At 45.0% G+C, this 23,902-nt stretch overlaps 3 protein-coding genes across 4 annotated transcripts; all 3 read left to right on the top strand.

Moving 5' to 3' along the window:
• LOC8054510 (GTPase activating protein 1) lies at positions 7,580-8,928 on the top strand. Its single transcript, XM_002461270.2, has 3 exons — positions 7,580-7,840; positions 7,967-8,062; positions 8,253-8,928. Exons 1-3 carry the CDS (start codon positions 7,730-7,732, stop codon positions 8,541-8,543), a joined length of 498 nt encoding a protein of 165 aa, XP_002461315.1. The 5' UTR covers positions 7,580-7,729; the 3' UTR covers positions 8,544-8,928.
• Positions 12,410-17,670, top strand: LOC110432565 (glutamate--glyoxylate aminotransferase 1-like). 2 transcript variants are annotated; one of them, XM_021453283.1, is made up of 12 exons: positions 12,411-12,792; positions 12,921-13,038; positions 13,308-13,389; positions 13,501-13,588; positions 13,693-13,851; positions 14,450-14,623; positions 14,863-14,994; positions 15,852-15,917; positions 16,362-16,426; positions 16,569-16,660; positions 16,754-16,910; positions 17,238-17,670. In XM_021453283.1, the coding sequence occupies exons 1-12, from the start codon at positions 12,610-12,612 to the stop codon at positions 17,356-17,358; spliced, it is 1,437 nt and encodes a 478-aa protein (XP_021308958.1). In that variant the 5' UTR covers positions 12,411-12,609; the 3' UTR covers positions 17,359-17,670. The 2 variants fall into 2 exon arrangements, with proteins under 2 accessions (XP_021308957.1, XP_021308958.1); XM_021453282.1 differs by having other exon boundaries at positions 12,410-12,792; positions 16,569-16,910.
• LOC8081602 (protein DETOXIFICATION 18) lies at positions 17,809-22,399 on the top strand. The gene is made up of 6 exons (XM_021453284.1): positions 17,809-18,695; positions 20,431-20,975; positions 21,083-21,169; positions 21,266-21,322; positions 21,402-21,759; positions 22,065-22,399. Exons 1-6 carry the CDS (start codon positions 18,351-18,353, stop codon positions 22,191-22,193), a joined length of 1,521 nt encoding a protein of 506 aa, XP_021308959.1. The 5' UTR covers positions 17,809-18,350; the 3' UTR covers positions 22,194-22,399.

Raw genomic sequence — 23,902 nt, 5'->3', positions numbered from 1 at the left:
TCCCAACAAGTGTGCATTTGGTGTATCGGCAGGGCAGTTTCTTGGTTTCATGGTACATCAAAGGGGTATTAAAATTAGTCGAAGATCCATTGATGCTATCAATAAAATAGTGGCCCCTACCAACAAAACCGAGCTCCAATCCTTGATCGGCAAGGTAAATTTTATCAGGAGATTTATATCTAATCTGTCTGGTAAGATTCGTGCTTTCAGTCCTCTTCTTAAATTGAAAGCCGATCAAGAGTTTATTTGGGGAGAAGAACAGCAGTTGGCTCTAGATGAAATCAAGAAGTATCTAGTAAATCCTCCAGTTCTAGTTCCACCTCAACAAGGAAAGCCCTTCAGATTGTATTTATCTACCGATGGATCGGTTATCGGTTCAGCTTTAGTTCAAGAATTTGAAGGGAAAGAAAGGGTAATTTATTATTTGAGTAGGAGGTTGATTGATGCTGAAACCAGGTATTCGGCCATTGAGAAACTGTGCTTATGCTTATATTTTTCATGTATCAAGCTGAGACATTACCTGTTATCGGCCGAATGCACTGTTGTTTGCAAAGATGACGTGGTCCGATACATGCTATCTATGCCGATTATGAGTGGTAGGATCGGTAAATGAATTTTAGCGCTGTCGGAGTTCGATTTGCGTTACGAATCGGCTAAGGCAGTCAAAGGGCAGATTATGGCCGATTTCGTGACTCAGCATTGCGGTATAGTGGAAACCTTGGAAATTGTACCCTGGACGCTCTTCTTTGATGGATCTACCTGTGACCGGGGGGCAGGAATCGGCATTATATTAGTTTCTCCTAAGGGGAGGAAGTATGAGTTTTCTTTGCCGATTGTTGCCACATCAACAAATAATCAGGCTGAATATCAAGCTCTGATCAAGGGATTGGAGTTGTTAAGAGAAGTTCGTGCTGATGCTGTTGAAATCTTCGAGGATTCTATGTTGGTTATAAATCAATTGGCCGGGAGCTTTGAATGCCGAAGTGAAGTTCTCATAACTTATTTTGAGAAAAGCATGCAACTGTTAAAGGAATTCAAGGATTTCCGATTAGAGCATGTTCCCCGATTGCATAATGAAGACGCCAATCGGTTAGCTCAGCATGCCTCGGGATATCAGCCTATGATTAATGCGATATCGGCGATCGGTGCCGATGATTGGAGGAAAGAAATTATTGATTATCTAAAAGATCCATCCAAAAAAGTTGAAAGGCGAGTTCGATTTCAAGCAACCAAATATGTACTCCTCGAAGATGAATTGTACTATCGAACTATTGACGGAATTCTTCTCCGATGCTTGGGTAATGATGAAGCTAGAAGTTTGATGGGAGAAATACATGAAGGAGTGTGTGGAGCACATCAGTCAGCTTTTAAGATGAAGTGGATGATCCGAAGGAATGGATATTTTTGGCCAACCATACTCGAGGATTGCTTTAAGTATTTCAAGGGATGTCAAGGTTGTCAAAAGTTTGGTAACATTCAGAGAGCACCCGCATCGGCTATGAATCCTATAATAAAGCCTTGGCCGTTCCGGGGATGGGCTATCGATCTGATCGGCCAGATTTATCCACCATCTAGCAAGGGGCATAAGTTTATTCTAGTTGCCACCGATTATTTCACGAAGTGGGTTGAGGCTATTCCTTTGAAGAAAGTCACATCGGCCAATATTATTGATTTTGTGAAGGAACATATTATTTACCGATTTGGGATCCCTCAAACAATTACTACCGATCAGGGCACTATGTTCACATCGGGGGAGTTCGATGAATTCGCAATCGGTATGGGGATCAAAGTGTTGAATTCTTCTCCTTATTACGCTCAAGCCAATGGGCAGGCCGAAGCATCTAACAAAGGAATTATCAAGCTTATTAAACGGAAGATCGAAGAAAATCCTAAGCGGTGGCATACATTATTAAATGAAGCATTGTGGTCTTATCGGATGGCTTGTCATGGATCAACTAAGGTGTCACCCTATCAATTGGTGTATGGACATGATGCGGTGTTGCCTTGGGAAATTAAGGCTGGATCTAGGCGATTATCTTTTCAAGATCAATTAACCGCCGATGATTATGTCACTTTGATGACCGATGAATTGGATGATCTAGCAGGGCATCGGTTAAAAGCTTTAATGAGTATAGAAGAGAATAAGAAGAGAGTTGCTAGATGGTATGATAAGAAAGTGAGGGCTAAAGAGTTTGCCGATGGGGATTTGGTATGGAAATTAATTTTACCAATCGGAACTAAAAGTTCGAAGTTTGGAAAGTGGTCTCCTAACTGGGAGGGTCCTTATCGGATAAATCGATCGGCTCCTGGTAATGCATACATTCTAGAAACCCTCGAAGGAGTTGAATTTCCCAGAGCATTAAATGGCAAATATTTAAAGAAGTACTACCCTAGTATATGGGTCGATGCATAAAAGTTTAAATGCCGATAACACTCCTATCGGCTGGATTAAAGCGTATCTGGAGCCAGATTTAATGTTTCAAAAGATGCCGATAACAGTCCTATCGGCCAGACCAAGACAGTAAAGAAACTAAAAGTACAGAAGAGCGAAGACGAGTTGCCGATGGAAACTCTATGTGTTGAGCAGCGCCTGGATTGCCGATATAGCGCGTAGCCGAATTTGGTTGGCTGCTTCTATCTCTTTGATGTCATCATCAGCAGAACCTTCTATCGGCTTCAGCTTCTTCTTCAGTTGAAGTGCCTTGCGACCATGAGCGTTTCGCTCGCGCTCAAGAAGCCTGATAGTCTCTGGTAGTTGGCTCTCTTCCTGTTGGGCTTGGGACAGGGCGTTCTCTACTTCCTTGAGCTCCGCCAACAGGGACTCTCTTCTTGCCGATAGATCGGATATCTTCTGCTTCAGTGCGTCTCCAGAAGATCTCAGGATACCGATGTTCTTGTGCTTTTCATCGGTCAAAAGCTTCTCTTTCCTCATTTCATCGGAGAGTTGAGTCTGAGCGGCTCTATCGGCAAGACGCCGAGAAGCTCTTTGGTACTGCGGTTGGCGACTCTCCAGATGAGCGGCTTGGAACAGGATTTCTTCAACATCGGCTGGGATTTGGCCTCTGAGAGTTCTGAACAGGGTCTTGGTAGGGTCGGAATCATCAACCAATTGCGCTGTGTCCTGGTGAAGGAGAGCTGACAATTCTTCCAGCCTGACCCTGATCTCTGCCGATGTAATGCCGACTGCCTGAGAAAAGCTTGCTTCTTCACCTTCTTCTTCAGAGAGATCGATGGCGAAGGAGAACAGGCTATCGGGAGAATCTTATCCCTGGGAGGGAAAGCAAAGTTAGCTCATATTCAGAGAATCGGCAGATAATGCTAACGGTAAACGGTGACTTACTTGCTTCAAGGCGATCTCTTGTCTTTGACTGAGAAGTGCTGACGGAGCTGCAGGCTGATCGGCCAAAGTTGCCGATGGAACTACAGGTTGATCGGCTGAGATTGCCGATGGAACAATATCAACTGAAAGAAGACAAAAGGAGTTATGAGACTAAATGAGAATAAGTTCATCGGCAGCGGTATTATTAAAGTATGTTACCTGGAGGAGGAACAATGGTTGTCTGAATCGGGAGAACCGCCGATGGTATAATTGGACCCACCGGGCCAGTTGTTTGTTCACCCACATCAGCTGATGTACCTTCTGTTTGAGGTCCTTCCTGCTGGGGTTCTTCTATCTGTGGTGCTTCCTGCATAGGTTGGGGAGACGGCGCTTGCTGTGGCTGGGCTTCTGGAGAAGAAGGAGAAGACTCCACCAGAATTGGAGACACCGGAGGAGGAGGGGGAGTTGCTACCTTCTGGCGCTTTGTTCCAGTCTTAGCACCTGTGGTGCCCTTTCTCTTTGACTGGCTGGACTGGGGGGCATCGGCACCTTGGCGTGTGACCTTTGCCGATGCACTGGTTTGCTGCAATAACGAACAAGGGTTTATAAGTATAAATAAAGCCGATAGAAAGATAGTCAGCGCAAAAGGAAAAGATTTGATAAATTGCCTTGAAAGCCCGCGCCAGAGTGGGAGCAGCTACCGTTGGTGATGTCTGGTTCTCCTGGTGGTGACTTTCCTGAGGCGCACACCCCGATGCACGATGGAAGCCAGAGTGGGAGCATTGTAGCCGATTGAGGAAATCGGGCCTGATGGAAACAAGTCAATCGGCTTGCCGCTCCTGCTAACCGATGAAGGGATGTTGTCAACCTGCAAAAGGAACATAAGGGTAAGCTACCGATGGAAGTGATATTGAGAAAATAGAACATCGGTAAAAGATGCTTACAGTGTCAACGGGAACTTCGTATTCGGAGTCGATCATGCCGCGGTATGAAAGGGCCGATCTGAAGAATAGATGCTCTTTCCATTCTACCCACCATAACTTGTATGCCTGAGTGATAAAAGCAGCCGGAACCCATTCTGACAGATCTACATCTGTATCGGCGTTTGGTGGTAGTTGGGCTACTCGAGTCCACTCAAGAAGGTTGTTGATAGTTTCTCTGGGTTTTATCACATCGGCATAAGGAAGTGCAATCGGCAACTGGCCGAAAGCTAACTGGCGAGCTAATACCGATGGATTGTAAAATTCATAAGTCTGAGGGGAGGTTTTTGGGCTACCAAAGAAATTCACTGGAATGATTCTGGGAGTCACAATTGCCATCATCGCCTCATTGTCCCTGTCGAGAGCTTCATCAAATGGATTGAAGGTCAGAGGGAGCATGCTATCTGGGTCATCATAAGCCAGCCATGGTCGTTCGTCTCTGGCCAAACCCTCATACAGAGTTTGGAAGAATCGGCCGATCTGATCTGGATTACCCCCTGAACCAGGCAGAACTATGACAGCTTCGCCAAAGTTCAAGGGGGCGCATGTTGCCGATTCCTCTTCACCCATTACATGGTTTTCAGCTATATCTCTTGGGAAACGCTGTGTGAACAGGTTGAAGTTGAGACGCTTGTGCAGATGCAGATTGAGCCACATGTTAATAAACCACCAGGGGCCTCCCAGGTTGCAGATGGACTGGCCAAGCAGGAGTTTCTGGGCTACCTGATGGAGAAGGTGGTAAACAGCGCCAAGCAAGTATCGGCCGAGAGGAAATTGGCCACCGTTAGCCAGTCTCTCCGCTGCCGATAGATAAACGGAAGTTGGTCCTGCCGATCGACCACAGAATACAAACTTGTCCAGCCACATGTTCAGAAAGGTGGTTTGTTCCTTTATGGTGACAGATCCTTTCCCACGGTACTTCTGAATGTACCCTGACCAACCGCCGATAGCGCGAGTCTCCACTTTGGCACTAGGGGTAGTATCAAAAAAGTGGGTGCTATCGGCAGAAGATATATCTAGACCAGTAAGCATGGCTACATCGGCAAGGGTAGGAGAAGCAGGGCCGTGGCCAAAGGCGAAAGCATTGAGGGTGTCTGACCAAAAGTAGGATGCAGCTATCAGCAGTGACTCGTTCCTATGCATATCGGCAATGGACAATCTAATGCATTGGGCTAGCTTCCTTTCACCCCACTGAACTTCATTAGAGTTGCTGACCCTCAAGAACCAGTCTTTCCACCCTACAGTTGGGCTGGGCCAAGAACGGAAGGTGTCTTTCCACAAATCTAAGGAAAAATTTTCGGCTCTGAAGGGGATCCTGTTGGTTTCTGCGTTGATAAGGTCAGTTGGATCTGGGTCCCCTAGAGGGCCGAGGCATTGAAGGTGTGGTTGATCGGTGGGGATGACAATTTTGTTGGACAATTCCTAGTGGTTTTGGGCGTAAAAAGAAATACAAAGAGGAAAGAAAAGGAAGATATTCAGTAAAATGAATTGCGAGTGAACAGGGATATGAAGAAAAATACAGAAGACGGGGTGGAGATTTGACCTCAGGGACGACGAAGCCGACGGCCATCTTGCTGCGAAGGAAGCGTTTGAAGGCGCCGGAGTTGATGAAGAAGAGTACTTGTCGGAGACCTTGGGAGTTTTTGGTGGCGCCGCCGCTGGAAAAGTAAAGTTGGGTAGTAGAATGGTGTGATAGGGAAGGAGTACCCGAGAAGGAACTATTTATAGGACAAAATGGGCAAGGGCAAATCCGACTTATCTCTTTGCCACATCCGAGAAATCCGAGGGTACTCAGGTGGATATGGTAACTGTTCGCACGGTAATCCAGGGATTGTGCAGGTGATTTGACGGGAAGCGGTCATTATCTGAAGATATTTTACTGTGCGAGATCTCCTGGTCGGTCCATCGGCAATATTCTATAACGGTCATATTGCCGATGGGCGGATAGAGGGGAAGTAACCGTTTGTGCGAATATCCTGGTCAGAACATCGACAGATCTTTGTAACGGTATTGTTGCCGATGTACGGTTGAGAAAAAATGTCCGTTTAGGAAGTTAGGGATTTCGAGGAATCTGCGGAAGAATAGGATCAGAGTTGTTCAGATTGAGGTTGTCGGTTACTAGATTAGGAGCATTAATTGCGGGAAAAGGCATCATTACTGCAGAGAATTTCGGAGCATTAATAGTTTTATACTCCGAAACTAGGGGGCATGTGTTGACATCGTTTTTGGGCACGTGTCTAGGATGGCAGGATAAGGTGGCAGTACGATGTTTACAAAGTGAGTTGCCGATGAGGATGGTTGCCGATGAGGGAGAAGTTGAACGTGACTAAGTCTACAGGCAGTAATATTGTGCCGATGGCTAGATAAGAAAGTCTGCCGATGACTATGGCAAAGGGTCTGCCGATGATGCAAAGAGGGAGTCCGGAAGCTGCCAGTCGTTATGTGGAGGAGTTTCGGTTTGTCACGAGGGATAGTTTTGTTATTTCCTTAATTATTTACATCGTTTTGTATACGGATTCCGTGTAATTTGGAATTCGAATTCTAATCGTGTCTGGTTGTAGCTCTTTGAGCAGGGTATAAATATAGACCCTAGGGCCTTGTAATGATCTATCTATCAATCAATCAAACACACGTTTTTACTCATATTCCAGCATCTACTTTTTGACGACTTCGTCATACTTTTTCCTTTTTATTACGAGTTCTTAAGAATTCGTCGACTTAAGCTCGGCGTGTTCTCAAGTTCCGCGTGAGTACCTCTTAGCCGTGACATCCGGGCGCATCGCTGTTGTCAGGACTAAAGTATTCGAGTTATCACCTTTGCCGATAGTAAGGTCAAATCGGCTGGCACGCCTTAACATTTGAATCGGGTATTAGCCCTTTGTGTTTGCAGATCAGTTTTGCATCAACACCATGATTCGCCTGTCGCAATGCCATCTTCGCAGCAGCCAGGTGGTGCAGGAACCCTAACGCCCTTGCCCCTCAAGCTTACACATTCCAACCTATAGCTAACAAAGCTTCTTCTGTATGTGTACTTGAAAAAACAAAAGAGGAATCATATATAACTAAGTTTCCAAAAAAGAAAAAAGAAGACATTGCCATTATTCGTCCTAAAATTAGTAAACCCGGTCGGAAGCTTTTGGCTGGCTGCTTGCAAACTAGCAATTCAGGCCACAGATTAAATGGCAAACTAGCCTCCTACGGTTGAGGTGGCTCCCGTTTAGACTCCCATTGCTTGGGCAAACTATTTAGGTTGACGAAAACAAGGACGCAAAACAGCACACACAACTCTAGTGAGAGGCAAGGGACGTAAGAAGTCGTCTAATTCTTTGATCGAATTAGGCGCCTTCTTCGTCCCACACTCCTCTCTTTATTTGTAATTTAGCACGCTAACTTCTAATCTACAGGATCTAAAGCAACACTTGATTCAATTATGGACGGATTGGTAGGCCTCTTGAAAGTCCGGGTGGTCCGAGGGATCAACCTTGCCTACCGCGACGCAAGAGGCAGTGATCCTTATGTTGTCTTACGACTTGGCAAGAAGGTCTGTGTTCTTGTTGGATTCTTAACTTTTGTTCCATCTAGGAGTATCCAGCTTTTTTTGGCATTGTTGATTCCTTAGCGTTTGATTATACTGTAGATAATGTTGTGTTTTATGATGTGCATGCAGAAGCTGAAGACAAGCGTGAAGAAGAGATCTGTCAACCCCATCTGGCATGAGGAGCTAACTCTGACCGTCACAGATCCCAGCCAACCACTCAAGCTTGTGAGTGAGCAGCAGATCGATTTTGTTTGTTTCCATGCATGCATTCTATATATATATATATATATATATATATATATAGATTGCCATGTAGTACAATGTATTCCTTTTCTGAGTATATATATATATACCATGAGTACGACTCACACACATTTATCTATATATATCTTGTGATGCACATTGCTGCATACAGGAGGTGTTTGACAAGGACACATTCAGCAGAGATGACCCGATGGGAGACGCGGAGATCGACGTCGCACCATTGATAGAGGCGGTGAACATGAACCCAGAGGAGATCAGGAACGGCGCCATCATCAGGTCCGTGAGGCCGAGCACCAAGAACTGCCTCGCCGACGAGAGCCACGTGTGCTGGAGGAATGGCAAGTTCGTGCAGGACATGATCCTCCGGCTCAAGAACGTCGAGAGCGGGGAGATACAGTTGCAGCTGCAATGGGTAAACATTTCTCCTGTTGCAGCCAGGTGAATCATCATCCGATTGTATATAGCTGCTGTTCCTGTCATTGCCTGACAGGCACAACGACAGGAATTTATTTCCAAATCGGTGGGCACGGGACGGATGCCTGCCCCTCTGTTCATCCGCGAAATGAAGCGTCCCGTTTCAATCGCATTTTCACCTCTTGTGAATGTCGGATTGTATGTAACTTAACCAACAATGGGGTCAGGGTAGTTGATGTTGCTTCGTAGTGGGGAGAAAAAACAAGAAAAAAAATAGAGGAAAATAATGTCGGATGGCGCTGCCAAAATGTAAATATCCGGGGACAGGACACGCACACAGCTTTGCTTTGTAAAGCCTGGGACAACATAATAATTGAAGTCAAGTGGTAGGATCTTGTTTGGTAACAAACTTACAAACAATGTGTATCGATCTGTCTTGACTGGAACAAATACTTGTGGTGCCATGAGGAACAATGAAATTCCTACCACAAACGTAACATTCTCTGGAAGAAAAGAGAGAGGGAGAAAATATATTTAACAATAATGCTTGTATGGGTGTGTCATGTCGGTTCTTGTACCATACTCATAAATTGCATCATTTTGGTCCCTAACCAATGTTTGGGACCCATTAATGTCCAATCAGGTGTGGAACAACATAGTGCCTACATGGCTTGCCACCGTGCATGCCTCAACCAGGAAGCCAAGTCGTTGTACAATTTTGTGTAATAGTCCTCCTATCTATGGAAGTCTTTAATCGTTAGCCATTCCCGATCTGACTCTTCACCTTCTCCGCTTCCGGTGGAGAACTCGAAGGTGCTTTGCTACAGGCATCGCCACAAAGGCGGTCCACACATGAAGGAGATTGGAGAAGAAGGGACCAACACTAGACAAGCACGCCATGACAATCGAGAAGGATGGTGACATGATTGCAAGAGAAACGCGATGCGGAACCTTTGTACGGTGGGTTGATGAAGCCCTAATCTCTAGGCTTTTCTTAGATTTTGTACTCATAGGGGTCGCCGCATAATGTTGGGTTTGCAATACTCGCTATTGACTTTGTGAGATTGTCAATTTTGGGGCAGTTTCTAGGGGGGGGGGTTGGTGTTGAGAAGATAATGTTTTTGCGTATGTAGGCGATGGTAGTGAAGAGTTCATGGTTGAGGTTCACCATGGTGGATTTTTTGTTGGGTATGGTTATCTTCGTTTGTATGCCGATGAAAAGATATCATGGTTTGATCATGTTGACAAAAGCACTTGGTTGACGTTGTGGTTTGAGGACTTCCAACGGGAGTAACAATACAAACACAATCCAAGTTTGAAGGTTTACTGGTTGTTACCAGGGAAGACGTTAGAAGATGGGCTTAGAGTGATTCCAGAGGACCATGACAACAATGTGATGGCATTTGTGGTTGGTAGACCCGAGACTTTGGTTGTGTTCTTTGACGATGAAGACATTGCTTGCATTGCTAACTGGGACGACATAGTAGTCAATCCAATGTCATCTTTGCCAAAAGTTTTGAGCCCAGAGAGAGTTAATTATGTGCTAAAGAATCATGGTGAGAAATTGCATGTGTGTTCTACACTGATGTGAATAATAAAAAGGATTGATCAACATATATTTATCCATGAAGATGTTAACAAAGTTAGTTCCAAAGACAATGAGAGTGAAGATAATTATTTTTTGGATTATGAGTTAGAGTATGGACATGATGATTGTTCCAAGAGAATGTGGACTAAGAGGCACAAGAACACGAGACGGTGGAAGCAAAAGGGAACACACAATGGCAAAAGGACAGTCAACTCAACTCTTAGGAAAAAAATGATTATTTGTAAAGTTTGGGGCAACATAATTGAAGTTAAGTGGCATCCTTGAGAAACACAATAGAGCCATGATGCTCATTAACCTTCATAAGTTCTTCGACAGATTGGACATTCCATCGGTAAAACTAAGGCAATGGGCTGAGTATCTTCTTTTGAAAAGACAAATGGAATGTTGAGGCTTTGAAAAACACTTCCCCAGAGCTATACTCCTTTGTAAAGAACAAGTCTCTACCAGTCAGCAAAGTCTTCCAACAAGATCAAATCACTAAATTGTTTTATCTATGTCTCTGAGAACTAGCTTTTACTCAATTATAGACCCTCTTAGCTATGACGTAAGAAACAATCTTATTTGATGGAGAGGACACCTGAGCCTACATTTGCGGGGAGGGGGGATTCTCCTCTAATGCATGCAAGGCCTTGGTTGGACAAAGGCACATACAACGCAGAAATAGTTATGGGAATCTATCGGTCAGCCAAAACACATTATATGTCTAGATCCTCATCAAAGCTAGACTAAGCACAAGGAATATCTTAAAACGAAAGAACATGCATCTTGATTCATATGACTGCGCCCTTTGCTCACTCCAAGTGGAAGAAAGTGCAGGCCATCTCTCCCTATACTATCCTTTTAAATATAAATAACCATACCGACCCAAGCGAGTTTCCACATTATGAGCTATTTGAAAGATCAACTTAATTCTACCTTCTTCATGAATGCAATAATGTTGTTGTGTTGGACAATATGGTGAGCAAGGAATGACAAGTTTTTCAAAAAACTACAAGAAAATGTACAAGAGAGTAAGATGTTACTCAAAAAAGAATTGTCCTTGCTCACTTTAACAGCGACATCAAGAAAAGCAGCACCTCTTTCTTTATGGATCCAAAATCTTGTCCATATGTTGCTTTGTCCATTTTCTTCCTTTCTTTCTTTGTCTCTTGAATCTCCACGTATTTGTACTCCCAGCTTTTTATATTTCTTTAAATAAACAGTGTAGGACCTAAAGCCCCTCCATCCATATCCTTCCAAAAAGGTCTAAGTGGTAGGATCATGTTTGGTAACAAATATCTGTCGTGGTACCATGTGGCACAATAAGAGCTCCTGAGGAAAAAAACAAAGGATTCAAAAACCTATGGATCGAATTCCTATAGCAGCCTTTGGTTGGTAGAAATTGTTCATAGAAATTCCAAAGAAAACTTTTCTTTCCCTTCAATTCCATAGGAAAATAATAGGAAAAAAACAATCCACTTAGACCTCATGGAAAAATTTCTATGCACAAGGAATAAGGCAAACAATGGATTCATGGGAGCAGTTTGTGTCTAATCAAGGTAGTGGAATAAAATAATTAAGTTGATTAAGAAAACAAGAACCTCTATTTTTGCTCCTAAAATTCCTTTTAAGATTCGTGTGTTTCTCCTTTGCCTACCCAAACACCTAGATATGAAAAATTCCTATGTTTCCGATTCCATTATTTTTCACTTGCATTCCTACTCTATTCCTTTTTTTTTTCTTTTCCTGTGTTTTATCATTCCTACGTTCCGAAAGATGCCTCCCTGAAATTCCTATCGCAAACTGAGCATATACTCTTCTGAAAGAAAGAGAGAGAGACTATGCAGAGTACTACTGTATAGCATTAGCTACAACCAATGTTCCCTCTAATTCCTGTCTGAAGTTTTCTGAACAAGCTTCGTTCTCATCAGTGCCAGTGGACTGTTGTTGCCGTGGTTCACGCTGATGGGGCAATTCAGTGCTGTGAATCGTGATGACACTTTTGTTTGTTTGGGTAGCAATCGCAAAAGCAAAAAGTTGGATGATCTGGCGCTTCAGAAAGGAAGTTGGCTGGAAGTTTGCTGCTGTTCATTATTGGCAATTGGCATTGCACGGTTCGTCGTCTCGTCGGCGGGGGCTTCTCCACCGCATGGCGGACCGGGCGAGGCGATAACCCAACCAGTGGCCAAAATTCTCGCGCCAATTTGGTTGCCCAGAAAATGCTAATCCATCCATTCTCATTATCCAATCTGCACGGCCGCAACGCGACAAGCCCATATTCCAAATCTCTCTCCACCCACACGCAGACGCACGAGGCAGCAGTCAGCACAGCAGTAGAGTGAGTGAGTACAAATCCTCACCTGCTCCCCTGCTTCCTGGTTTTCGTCCCCACCTGCCTTCCCCATTCTCTCCCGTGACTCATCCATCCAGTCCAGTCCACCCGCCACTCCACGCAGGAGGAAGGGGAACGGCGGCGGCGGCGGAGGAGTGACGGCAGCGGGGCAAGATGGCGAGGAAGCCGCTGGACTACGAGGAGCTGAACGAGAACGTCAAGAAGGTGCAGTACGCGGTGCGCGGGGAGCTCTACCTCCGCGCCTCCGAGCTCCAGAAGGAGGGCAAGAAGATCATCTTCACCAACGTCGGCAACCCGCATGCTCTCGGCCAGAAACCGCTCACCTTCGGGCGCCAGGTCAGGACCATCCATCTCCGCTTCGCATCGCATCCTCGCGGTGTTGGTTGTTCGACGCCTTCTATCTATTCTATTCTTACCCCGACGACTAAACCCTGTATTGTGTGACTACTGCATCCCGTGCGCAGGTGGTGGCGCTGTGCCAGGCTCCGTTCCTCCTCGATGATCCCCACGTCGGCCTCATGTTCCCGGCGGATGCCATCGCTAGGGCCAAGCACTACCTCGCCATGGCTAAGGGCGGTCTAGGTGCGTTACCATATACAGTGACCTTGTTTTGGGGGGGGGGGGGGGGGGGGAACAAGAGCCATTGGCTTTAGGTCTTCTAGAATTATCATATCCATATCCTGATTAATGTTGTCTTCCTACAAGGTTCATAAAAGTATCAAACCTTTTGCAGTCTGAATAATAATAATCGAAAAAACAAGCAACTTTTATCAGTTGTATGTGATGTCGTAGGTTCAGTCATATGAGATTATGAGTACTCTGTCTGACCAAGGTATTCATCTGACCATCAGGTGCGTACAGTGATTCCCGTGGTATCCCTGGAATTAGGAAGGAAGTTGCTGACTTCATCTACAAGCGTGATGGATATCCGACGTTGATACTGCCGAGAAATTTTTATGTTTTTAGAAAGGACTGCTGAAAATTAATTTTATCAGAGCTGTAGACCATTTTATCTCTAACGCTTCTATGCTCTGCTTACTGCAGTGATCCAGAACTCATTTACCTGACAGACGGTGCCAGCAAAGGTGTGATGCAAATACTGAACACCATCATCAGAAACGAGAGGGATGGGGTATGATTGTTCTTCAAAAACATGTCTTTTTTTCCACATATCGATGTGATGCTATTCGTACTGAAGAGTAAAGACTAATTTTGTTGATAAATCTTCTGTGGCAGATCTTGGTCCCTGTTCCTCAATACCCACTTTATTCTGCTTCCATTGCCCTATATGGTGGTGCTCTGGTCCCGTACTACTTGGAAGAAGAGGCTAACTGGAGCCTTGACTTTGTAAATATCCGAAAAACAGTGGCAGAGGCACGGTCGAAGGGAATCACTGTGAGTCTTTTATTAGTCATCATTGTGCTAATCAAAATTTCCCTTCTCTTGCTACATGATTTCTGCAATTTTTGCACATCGCATTATGAGCTTGCCTTTGCCCATCCGTAGTTACATTACATTTACATGGATACAGAAAGTGATACCAAGTAAAATGTCAATACCATATCATTGACTGATTCTAGTCTCATCGAGCTACTTCCAGCATTTCCTTTGTGGAACCACTCATGAACATTTTGTGCCATGGGCTTCAAATCATGCCCCTTAGTTCAACAACTTGTCATGTCCAGCAAACTTGTAGGAACCTTTGGTATTGATCACCAAACAACTAACAGGTAGCATGTAGAATTTTGGTCTTAATGATTAATATTGATCACTAAACATCATCTCAGCTTCTTGCAGTTCTTGGTTCTTTTTATCTTTTTGAAACCATCATAGTCATGCCACTCATGTAAAAATGTGGTCTCTCTCGTTTTTTTGTGTATTCCACTCTGATGATCACATAGTCAATACTCAATACTACTCATGTAAAAATGGGGCCTTTTTTATGTATGTATTCTGCTCTGATCTTTTTCTTTTCCTTATCTATGATGCTTAGGTTCGAGCAATGGTGATTATAAATCCAGGAAATCCCACTGGCCAATGCCTTAGTGAACCGAATATAAAGGAAGTTCTGCAATTTTGCTACCATGAAAACTTAGTTCTGCTTGCAGATGAAGTGTATCAGCAGAACGTCTTTCAAGATGAGCGCCCATTTATAAGCTCAAGAAAGGTACTTTTGTTTTCTGACCAATGATTCTTTGTCATGAACTCATGGTTGCAACTTGACTTAAGCATGGTTTTCATCTGACAATCCTATAATATTTGGGCTCACCAAAACATCCCTTGGAACCAAATATGGACAATATATAATAACTAAAATAAAAGATTATCCATCTAACATGGTACACTAAAAGATTGTTGGGAATTCCAAAACTCGCTGCTGATGTTGCCTTTCTCGACTTTTTCCAGGTTATGTTCGACATGGGCCCGCCACTAAGCAGGGAGCTTCAGCTTGTTTCTTTCCACACTGTGTCCAAAGGGAACTGGGGAGAGTGTGGACAACGTGGTGGATACTTTGAAATGACAAATCTTCCTCCCAAGGTAATATTATTTGCAGCATGTCAGAATGTCACTTGTCCCAAGTATCATTGAAAAGTTCCTAGCTATGTCAAGTCAATGAGACAATGAGTGTATGAAAAGATGTAAATGAGATATTCGAAAATATTGAATTGTTCACACCCAGCTGCAAACACATTAAGTAAACTGCACAGTATAATTAATTGGCCATGCTGTGCCGTTTAACTTTCTTAGGCCTTGTTTAGTTCCAAATTTTTTTGGGAAAATGATACTGTAGCACTTTCGTTTTTATTTAACAAACATTGTCCAATCATGGAGTAACTAGGCTTAAAAGATTCATCTCGCGATTTACAGGCAAATTGTGTAATTAGTTTTTATTTTTATCTATATTTAATGCTCCATACATGTGCCGCAAGATTCGATGTGATGGGGGATCTTGAAAGTTTTTGGTTTTTGGGGTGAACTAAACAAGGCATTACTTGTGAATATCTTGCACAATGCAATTTGGGCCAATGGTCCATCCAACTGACTAGAGTGCTATTATTACATTTGTTGCATCAATGTCTTGCTTTTACCAAAGTCTCCTTTGACAAACTTTCAGAAACTTTAGAGTAATCAGTAGGGTCTACTGGAGTTACATATTTATGCCACCACGATGTACATTTACAACTGGTTTCCTTGTCCAGTCTAAACTGCAGAGTAGTGTTAAACGCTCTGGAAACCTTTAAACTTTGTCAGTTAAGATTCTCCCTTTAAACAAGCTAGTCACTTAAATAAGGCTTATGTTAGACTCTATTGTACAAAAAGGCACTTTGAAGGTCATTTTCTGAATATAATGTTCAAGGTCTGATGCTAACCACTTTGTTGATTTGAGCTTGCAGACAGTAGATGAGATCTACAAGGTTGCATCAATAGCACTGAGTCCAAATGTTCCTGGGCAAATTTTTGTAAGTGAAACACTGCTCAATGTTTGATTCTTTATTATTTTTTCCTTCTATAAACCCGGTACTCTGTTTTGGAACGACATATGTTTGGATTGATCTCGGGACCTCAAATTAGAAGCAAATTCAAATTATGTCAATCACTGATTTTATTCATGAAGCATCAAGCAAATTCTACAAATTTCTATGGATCAGTATAGTTATGGGAATATTTTTTGTGGTTCGTTTACTGACAAGTTTGTTCGTTCACATTAACCTGCAATGCTGGACAGGTTATTACTATATGTATTTTTTCATTCTTTGGACCTACACCAATTTTCTTAACCTAATTCAGTTCAAGCTATGCTAATTTGCTTGAAGCTTCATTTCTTTGCTTACTAAATTACGAAGCAGTTCTGAATAGTTGCTTCTGGAAAAAAGGGGGGTTCTGAATAAGTTTGGCTTTTACAGATGGGAGTAATGGTTAACCCTCCGAAACCTGGAGATATCTCATACCCCAAGTTCGCCGCTGAAAGGTTAAACATACTGCCCCTCAGAAGTGTTAGTCTGCATCCAATTTCAGTAGAAAATGAAACTATGCGGGATACTGAATATTTATTTGTTTTTTCTGTACATTCTTAAGCTTGATGTTTGATGTGGCTCCAAATGATGTTGCAGCAAGTCCGTCCATGAATCTTTGAGGAGGAGAGCACGCATGATGACAGATGGTTTCAACAGTTGCCGAAATGTCGTGTGCAATTTCACAGAAGGTAGCATCAAAATTCTAAACTTTGTCGATTTGCAGCAATTAGAGTATGGTTATTGCTTACTTGATTCTCTTGCAATTGATTGTGTTGTTGCAGGAGCTATGTACTCTTTCCCCCAAATAAGGCTGCCACCAAGAGCCATTGAGGCGGCAAAAAGAGCTGGCAAAGCAGCAGACGTTTTCTACTGTCTAAAGCTCCTGGAGGCAACAGGAATTTCCACTGTTCCGGGCTCTGGTTTTGGGCAAAAGGAAGGGTAAGTGATTTATTCATATGATGACTTATCTGTGATGTATGAAGTTTCATAAATTTAAGACTTCAGAACAGAATATATATCGTTTATGTCACTGAAAAAATGAAGAGAACGAAGTGTAGCTTTTTTCAAAAAAGAAAAAAAGAAAAAGAAAAGAAGCGTAGTTGAATCTGCTGCCCTTGACCTTCATCCAGTTATTTATATTCTTATAAGTATCTTCTGAGACATGTTACTTTGATTTTCTTCTGTGATCTGTAAATAACAACTGAGTAGGAAATCTGGAAGGACGTTACTGAAGTGATCGATTTGTTGTTTCTTTTCTGAATACAGGGTGTTCCACCTTCGGACAACTATCCTTCCAGCTGAGGAAGACTTCCCTGCCATCATGTCGAGCTTCAAGAAGTTCAACGACTCATTCATGGAGCAATACGAGGGCTACTCCAGAATGTGAACAAGAACAGAAACAAGATATACTGAAGGATCGGCTGAGAGATTCGTTGTTCCAGTCTCAGCACAAATGGAGCGTTTCTGAAGATATTCAATTGAAAGTTGATTAGTTGTAACTCTCTTAAAAAGAAGCAATTGCTGCCTTTGAAGATATGTATAGGGAACGGAAGTTCTGTGGGTTATTATTGAATAACGATCTGCCATTTTCTTCTACTGCCATAGTATAGTCTTGTACCTGCTGGAAGATGTACGCTGCTGCTGCTGTTGGACCACTATGCCATACAAATATACAACTATCACAGTTGACAACAGTCTATATGCCTGCAAAGCTTGTTTGCTCCCTCCATTCCCATATTCATAGTACTAATGGAGGGGAGAGGGTTGTCTGCCGATTGCTCATTCTGCGCATGGATCGCACGGCAAATTGACTTCTGGTTACACTGCCCTCTTATAACTGCTGGAAGTTGTTGCTTCCGCCAGCGCAAAGTTACTGTTGGTGAGTTTGGTTCTGGTGTGGATACTAGATGTTGTTTGGGTTGTATTTTACGTACAGTGGTAACCTGTTGTTGGGGCAGCAAATATGTGTGCCCTATTATATTGGTTGCTTGGTGGTTTCAGAAATTCAGAGAGACTGAGCAACAAGCGTATAACCAATTCAGATTTCAGAGACCACCAAGTGTGTCTTAAACATGTTCTGATGACATCGTCTGGTCTGCTGGTGGCTTTATATATATAGCCTGTAGGGAATTCCTATATATAGTGCACTGCAGTTGGTTGGCGTGCAGAGTAGAGACGAACGAACGGATCGGAGCACACACAACACACATGATGCCAAACCATACGCTAGGATCGGAGCTAACTTAGAGTGCTGAGTCAAAAAGCCATCGATAGAATTGGAATTGTAACTGATGCTGCTATATCTATAGTTCTGTACAGACAAGCAAAGCAAGCTAGCATTTCTTCCATCTATCTGTCCATCTACTAGTAGCAATAGCAATGGGCGAGGAGGAGGCAGCTGCTCCGTTGCTGGTGCCGGGCAGCAACGGTGACGATCCCCGCCGCCTCAACCTCACCCTCGCCATCCATGGAGATGATGATGAGTGGAAAGCTGCAGGAGAGGCGGCGGCGTCATCGGCGAGGCATCATCATGCGCTGCCAGGGTGGGACTGGGCGGAGGTGAGGGGGCAGCTGGCCTTCGCGGCGCCCATGGTGACCACCAACATGGCCTACTACGCCATCCCGCTCGTCTCCGTCATGTACGCCGGCCGCCTCGGCGACCTCCAGCTCGCAGCCGCCACGCTCGGCAACTCCTGGGGCACCGTCACCGGCATCGCGCTCATGGTACGTACGTACGTACGTCATCATCTGGATCGGATCGGAGAGCCACCGATCGGTTTCAAATTCAATATATATCGACTAATCCAACTTTAGATCGAGATTGACGACGGACCCAGCATTTAATTAATTCCAATGCAAATTCTCCTTCCAAAAAGAAAAGAAAAGAAAAGGAAAAAACAAAAGGAAATTAAACATGCAGGCCACTGCTTGTCTGAACTAAAAATGGCAGTGCAAACTGACAGGGTTTTTACGCACCACAGATTATTTCTTCAGCGATTATAGCAAAGCAAGGGTTGAAGAATGTCCTAAATTAAATGAATATGCATGTCTAGCCATCACTCGTTGTGGGGAGCTCTCGCAACACCCGATTTTTTTTACTGCAGTGCCATGCGCCGTCGCCCGCCGCCCACTCATCGAGGTAGGGTTTTACCGGAGTCCTGCGGTCGCAATCTCGGAATTCCGTCAAGACTCTACCGTGTCTGTGAGGACCTCTTTCTTTCCCTCCCCCTCCGTCGTCATGGTCAATGTCGCCCCCACCCCAATCATGTCCGGCCACCTCCTCTACCACCTGCTCCAACAGCATCACCGTTCACCGCCGCCGCCGCCGCCTCCACCTCGCCACCGTCTCTCTCATTTCCACTGCCAAGCCTGCCTGCCTCTCCCAGCCCCCTTTTTAAGCTTGCTGAAGATGAAGAGAGGGAGAGGAAGAAAAGAGAAGAAAAATCGAGTGTTGATGGATATTGAATCACTCAAGTGGAGTATAGCATTTCTCACTTAATATATATATGATATTAGTCTTGTTTTTAAAACTTCAAACAAAATCATAGTGGACTTCAGAAATAATATAAAGAAATCATAGTGGAAGACAGCAGCGCCGACTAGGGTCCGGTTCTTTTTTTTTTTTTGGCTTTGTCTCCATGAGCGTTGCTGGACTGGTGACAGATGGTTCAGGCATGGTCTCCAGCAAACCAACTTATGTGTCATGTGTGATCAAGAACCGGAGACCTTGGATCATATTATTCTGGGCTGCGCTTTTAGTTGCGAGGTTTGGCATCTTTGCCTCGACAGGCTCCACCTCCTAGGTCTTTTTAGTGTTACTGAGGAGCCGGTGCTCTGCTGGTGGCTGCGTGTTCAAAAGGTTCTCCCTAAGACGCTGCGCAGAGGCTTCGATTCCTTGGTCTTTCTAACTGGCTGGAGGCTGTGGAAGAAAAGAAATTCTCGGACTTTCAATATGGTTCCTAGTTCAGCTCCTGGGTTGGTGGAAGCTTTGTTCCAGGAGGCAGAACGTGGGTGTCGGCTGGGTGCAGCCATCTTGGGCGTCCTGTTGAGCACAATCTAGGGCTTCTCTTCTTGAAGCTTTCTTGTTTCATAGATGTAACTCCCTTCTTTCTTTGTCTGGAGCGTCGGTTGGGCTTTTGTTTTGTGCCTTGTAACCGGTTGTTACCATTTGCTTGTTTAGTTTGGCTGGTTATTTGAACTTTCTCCTGCTTAATGAAAAATGCGCAACGGCGTGGTCTCGAAAAAAAAAAATTACCCCAAAAAATATATTGAAGTGGCCTTACAATCTTAGACCGGACAAATTTGAATCTGGTCCCTTGCTTCCATTTTGGGGCCAAACAAACAAATTTAAACAAATTCAGAATTCTGTAAACTCATGGTGCTTGGTAGTAGTGTTAGTGTGAGTATATATATGATGAGCAATGAACTCTGACGATGGGAATGGCGCATGCATGCACAGACCGGGCTAAGCGGTTCACTGGAGACGCTGTGCGGGCAAGGGTACGGCGCGCGAGCGTACCGGACGATGGGCGTGCACCTGCAAGCTTCCCTCCTCACCTCGGCGCTGGCCTCCGCCGCCGTCTCCCTCCTCTGGCTCTACTCGGAGCCGCTGCTGGTCTTCCTGCGGCAGGACCCGGGGACGTCGCGCCTGGCGGCGGACTTCCTCCGCCACTCGGTCCCGGCGCTGTTCGCCTACGGCTTCATCCAGTGCGCGCTCCGCTTCCTGCAGGCGCAGTCCGTGGTGGCGCCGCTCGTCGCCTTCTCGCTGCTCCCGCTGGCCGCGCACATCGGCGTCGCGCACGCGCTCGTCAACGCGCTCGGCATGGGGTTCGCCGGCGCCGCCGTGGCCACCTCCGTCTCGCTCTGGCTGTCCTTCCTCATGCTCGCGGCGTACGTGATGGCGTCGGACAGGTTCAGGGAGACGTGGCCGGGGCTCACCACCGAGGCCTTCCGACATGTCCTGCCTGGCATGAAGCTCGCCATCCCCTCCGCCGTCATGGTCTGGTTAGTCTGTGTGATCTCCTCCTCACACACATTGTCAGATGTCAGCTACACTCACATTCGTGGTGATTTGTTTTCGCTGAATATATAATTAAAAATGGCATTTGCAGCTTTGAGTACTGGTCGTTCGAGTTCCTGGTGCTGTTTGCAGGGCTGATGCCGGAGTCTCAGGTCAGCACTTCCATCATTGCAATGTGGTAAGCATGAGTGCATGTTTCAACAATTTGATTAGAAATCCTGTCTTCATCTTCATGTCTTCTTTACTGCAATGGCTATATATTTCTAATTGACAGCCAAAACACTGAAACAATATCATACATGATCACCTATGGCTTCGCCGCTGTCATCAGGTATTATTTGTCATGCTGGATGCATGCCACATCTTCTTTCTTGATGAAGCTGCTGCTGACACTCCTCACTACTCATCAGCACGAGGGTGTCCAACGAGCTGGGAGCGCGGAACATCGGCAAGGCGAAGAAGGCGCTGACGGTGTCGCTGGCGCTGTCCCTGATGCTGGGGGTGGCGTTCCTGCTGCTCCTGGGCCTCGGCCACGACCTGTGGGTGCGCCTCTTCAGCAGCAGCCAGGCCGTGGCGAGCGCCTTCGCGTCCATGACGCCGCTGCTCATCGGCTCCGTGGTGCTCGACTCCACGCAGGGGGTGCTGTCGGGCGTCGCCAGAGGCTGTGGGTGGCAGCACCTCGCGGCCTGGACCAACCTCGTGGCCTTCTACGTCATCGGCTTGCCCCTCGCTATCCTCTTTGGATTCAAGCTTGGCTTCCAAACCAAGGTATTTGTATGTATGTGCAGTCTTCCTAGCTATATATATATATATATATATATATATATATATATATATATATATATATATATATATATATATATATATATATATATATATATATATATATATTCTTCTTCTGAATGAATTTCTTGCATCTCATGCTTGCTACAAACACTTGAATCTGCCAGCCATTCAGCAGTATTTTTCTCTCACAATAAATTAGCCAACAGTACTTTCTGCCATGACTTATCAGCCAAACGGGGAGAATCTTTTTTGTTTACTCACCAGTGATGTAACAATGCCTGTTGCAGGGGCTGTGGATGGGCCAGATATGTGGTCTCCTCTGCCAGAACTGTGTCCTCTTCTTCATCACCCTGCGAACCAACTGGGAGGAGTTAGACCTCACCATGTTCAACAAGGACAACGATTTTGTCTGCTGAGAATTTAGAAAGGCGTGCATGCTAAGCTTCCATGTAATTTTTTTTGGCTTGTGCTGTGCTGTGCTGGTGTTTCCTCATGAGCCATCATAGTGTAAGCGTAACAATACAGATTGTACTAATAGTAATACACAGAAGCAACTTACCCTTAGGAAAATGAATGCGTCACCATCACTGGTGTCCTATTGTAAAACTGAGTTGAGGGGATTCATCGACCGTGCAAAGTTTCAGGCTCTGACTGCAATAAGAGTTTAGTTTAGGCTTGACAGAGCTGTCCGATATATGTTTGCTCATGAGCCATCACAGTATAACACTACAGATTGTACTTGTAAGACTACAGAAGCAACTTAACCTGAGGAAAATGCGTCCATCAATGCCTGCAACACTGATGTTCACTTGAAAAACAGAGTCGATATGGACTGTGCAAAGTTTCAGAGGGCATTGCAGCGTCAAATGGACAAGGAAGCACAGACTTCAGCATACCATTTGGCATCAAAGTGAAAATTTACAACGCTCTGAAAAATGTTGTTTCACTCTTTTTCTAATGATGAAGCACAAGTTCCAAAATGAATGACCGTACATTCATACCGGGAACTAACAGCAAACAGAGTTTCACAGGTATGCCGAGGTTACCATCTTCCAGATGGGCCCAACAAAACTTGACACCTACTAGCAAGCTAGTAGGGGTACTAACTTTAGAGCTACTAACTATTCCTTACACACGATCTATGGGGTGTTTGGTTGGAGTTGGTAAAGTTTAACATATAATGTAGCATTTTCGTCTTATTTGAAAATTATTGTCCAATCATAGACTAATTAGGCTTAAAAGATTCGTCTCGCAAATTACTCTCTAGCTGTGTTTTAGTTTCGTAAATTACTCAAGCTGTAGGGGTTTGCGCTGCAAGCGCGATGGTTGTGGCTGCAACAGACTGACCACGATCGAGCCTAGAGTCAGCTGCCACTACATACGGCACCCGAGGTGAAACATTCTTCAGAGCCTCAACTTTTATGTCGCTAGGGGATGGCCGTCAGGCCTTGTTCTGGGAGGACAAGTGGATAGATGGAGAATGCATCCTCGACATCGCGCCCCTCATACACCAGAAGGTCCATAAAGCCAAGCGCTCCTACCAAACAGTGAAGGAAGCACTGGAGATGGGTAAGGGAGATCGAAGGTGGGCTATCCCGAACAACCCTACAAGAATACTTGGCTGTCTGGCATATCATGGGGGACGTCCAGCTAACCGAGGCCCCAGACAAGTTAGTTTGGAGATGGATGCCAGATGGCAGCTACTCAGCATGCTCGGCATACAAAATGCTCCATCATGGTGCAACAGCTTTCCGAGGTCACCGGCTCGTCTAGAAGACTTGGGCACCGCTCCGAGTGAGGTTCTTCCTCTGGCTCACTCTACGACGTCGACACTGGACAGCAGACAAGCTTTCCGAGGTCACCGGCTGGTCTGGAAAACTTGGGCACCGCTCCGAGTAAGGTTCTTTCTCTGGCTCACTCTACGACGTCAGCACTGGACAGCAGATAGGCGAGCTCGGCACGGACTGGAAGCCAAAGATGCTTGCTTCCTGTGCGACCAAGCCCCTGAGACGATTGATCATATCGTCGTCGCCTGCCCCTACACCAGGGAGCTCTGGCACCACATCCTACAAGCTCTCCATCTACAGTTACCTGCAGGAACTGCCTCTTCGCTCATCTGGTGGAG

This window comes from Sorghum bicolor, chromosome 2 (assembly GCF_000003195.3).
Source record: "Sorghum bicolor cultivar BTx623 chromosome 2, Sorghum_bicolor_NCBIv3, whole genome shotgun sequence".
In the NCBI taxonomy this organism is placed as follows: Eukaryota; Viridiplantae; Streptophyta; class Magnoliopsida; order Poales; family Poaceae; genus Sorghum; species Sorghum bicolor.
The sequence above is the reverse complement of the archived record's forward strand: the minus strand, read 5'-3'. Positions and strand labels throughout refer to the sequence as shown.

Coding starts and splice junctions, on each gene's coding strand:
- LOC8054510 (XM_002461270.2), top strand. CDS start 7,730: ATGGACGGATTGGTAGGCCTCTTGAAAGTCCGGGTGGTCCGAGGGATC. Junction 7,841..7,966: donor TCTTACGACTTGGCAAGAAG/GTCTGTGTTCTT, acceptor ATGTGCATGCAG/AAGCTGAAGACAAGCGTGAA. Junction 8,063..8,252: donor CCAGCCAACCACTCAAGCTT/GTGAGTGAGCAG, acceptor TGCTGCATACAG/GAGGTGTTTGACAAGGACAC.
- LOC110432565 (XM_021453282.1), top strand. CDS start 12,610: ATGGCGAGGAAGCCGCTGGACTACGAGGAGCTGAACGAGAACGTCAAG. Junction 12,793..12,920: donor CGCTCACCTTCGGGCGCCAG/GTCAGGACCATC, acceptor TCCCGTGCGCAG/GTGGTGGCGCTGTGCCAGGC. Junction 14,624..14,862: donor CATTTATAAGCTCAAGAAAG/GTACTTTTGTTT, acceptor GACTTTTTCCAG/GTTATGTTCGACATGGGCCC.
- LOC8081602 (XM_021453284.1), top strand. CDS start 18,351: ATGGGCGAGGAGGAGGCAGCTGCTCCGTTGCTGGTGCCGGGCAGCAAC. Junction 18,696..20,430: donor TCACCGGCATCGCGCTCATG/GTACGTACGTAC, acceptor ATGCATGCACAG/ACCGGGCTAAGCGGTTCACT. Junction 21,760..22,064: donor AGCTTGGCTTCCAAACCAAG/GTATTTGTATGT, acceptor TGCCTGTTGCAG/GGGCTGTGGATGGGCCAGAT.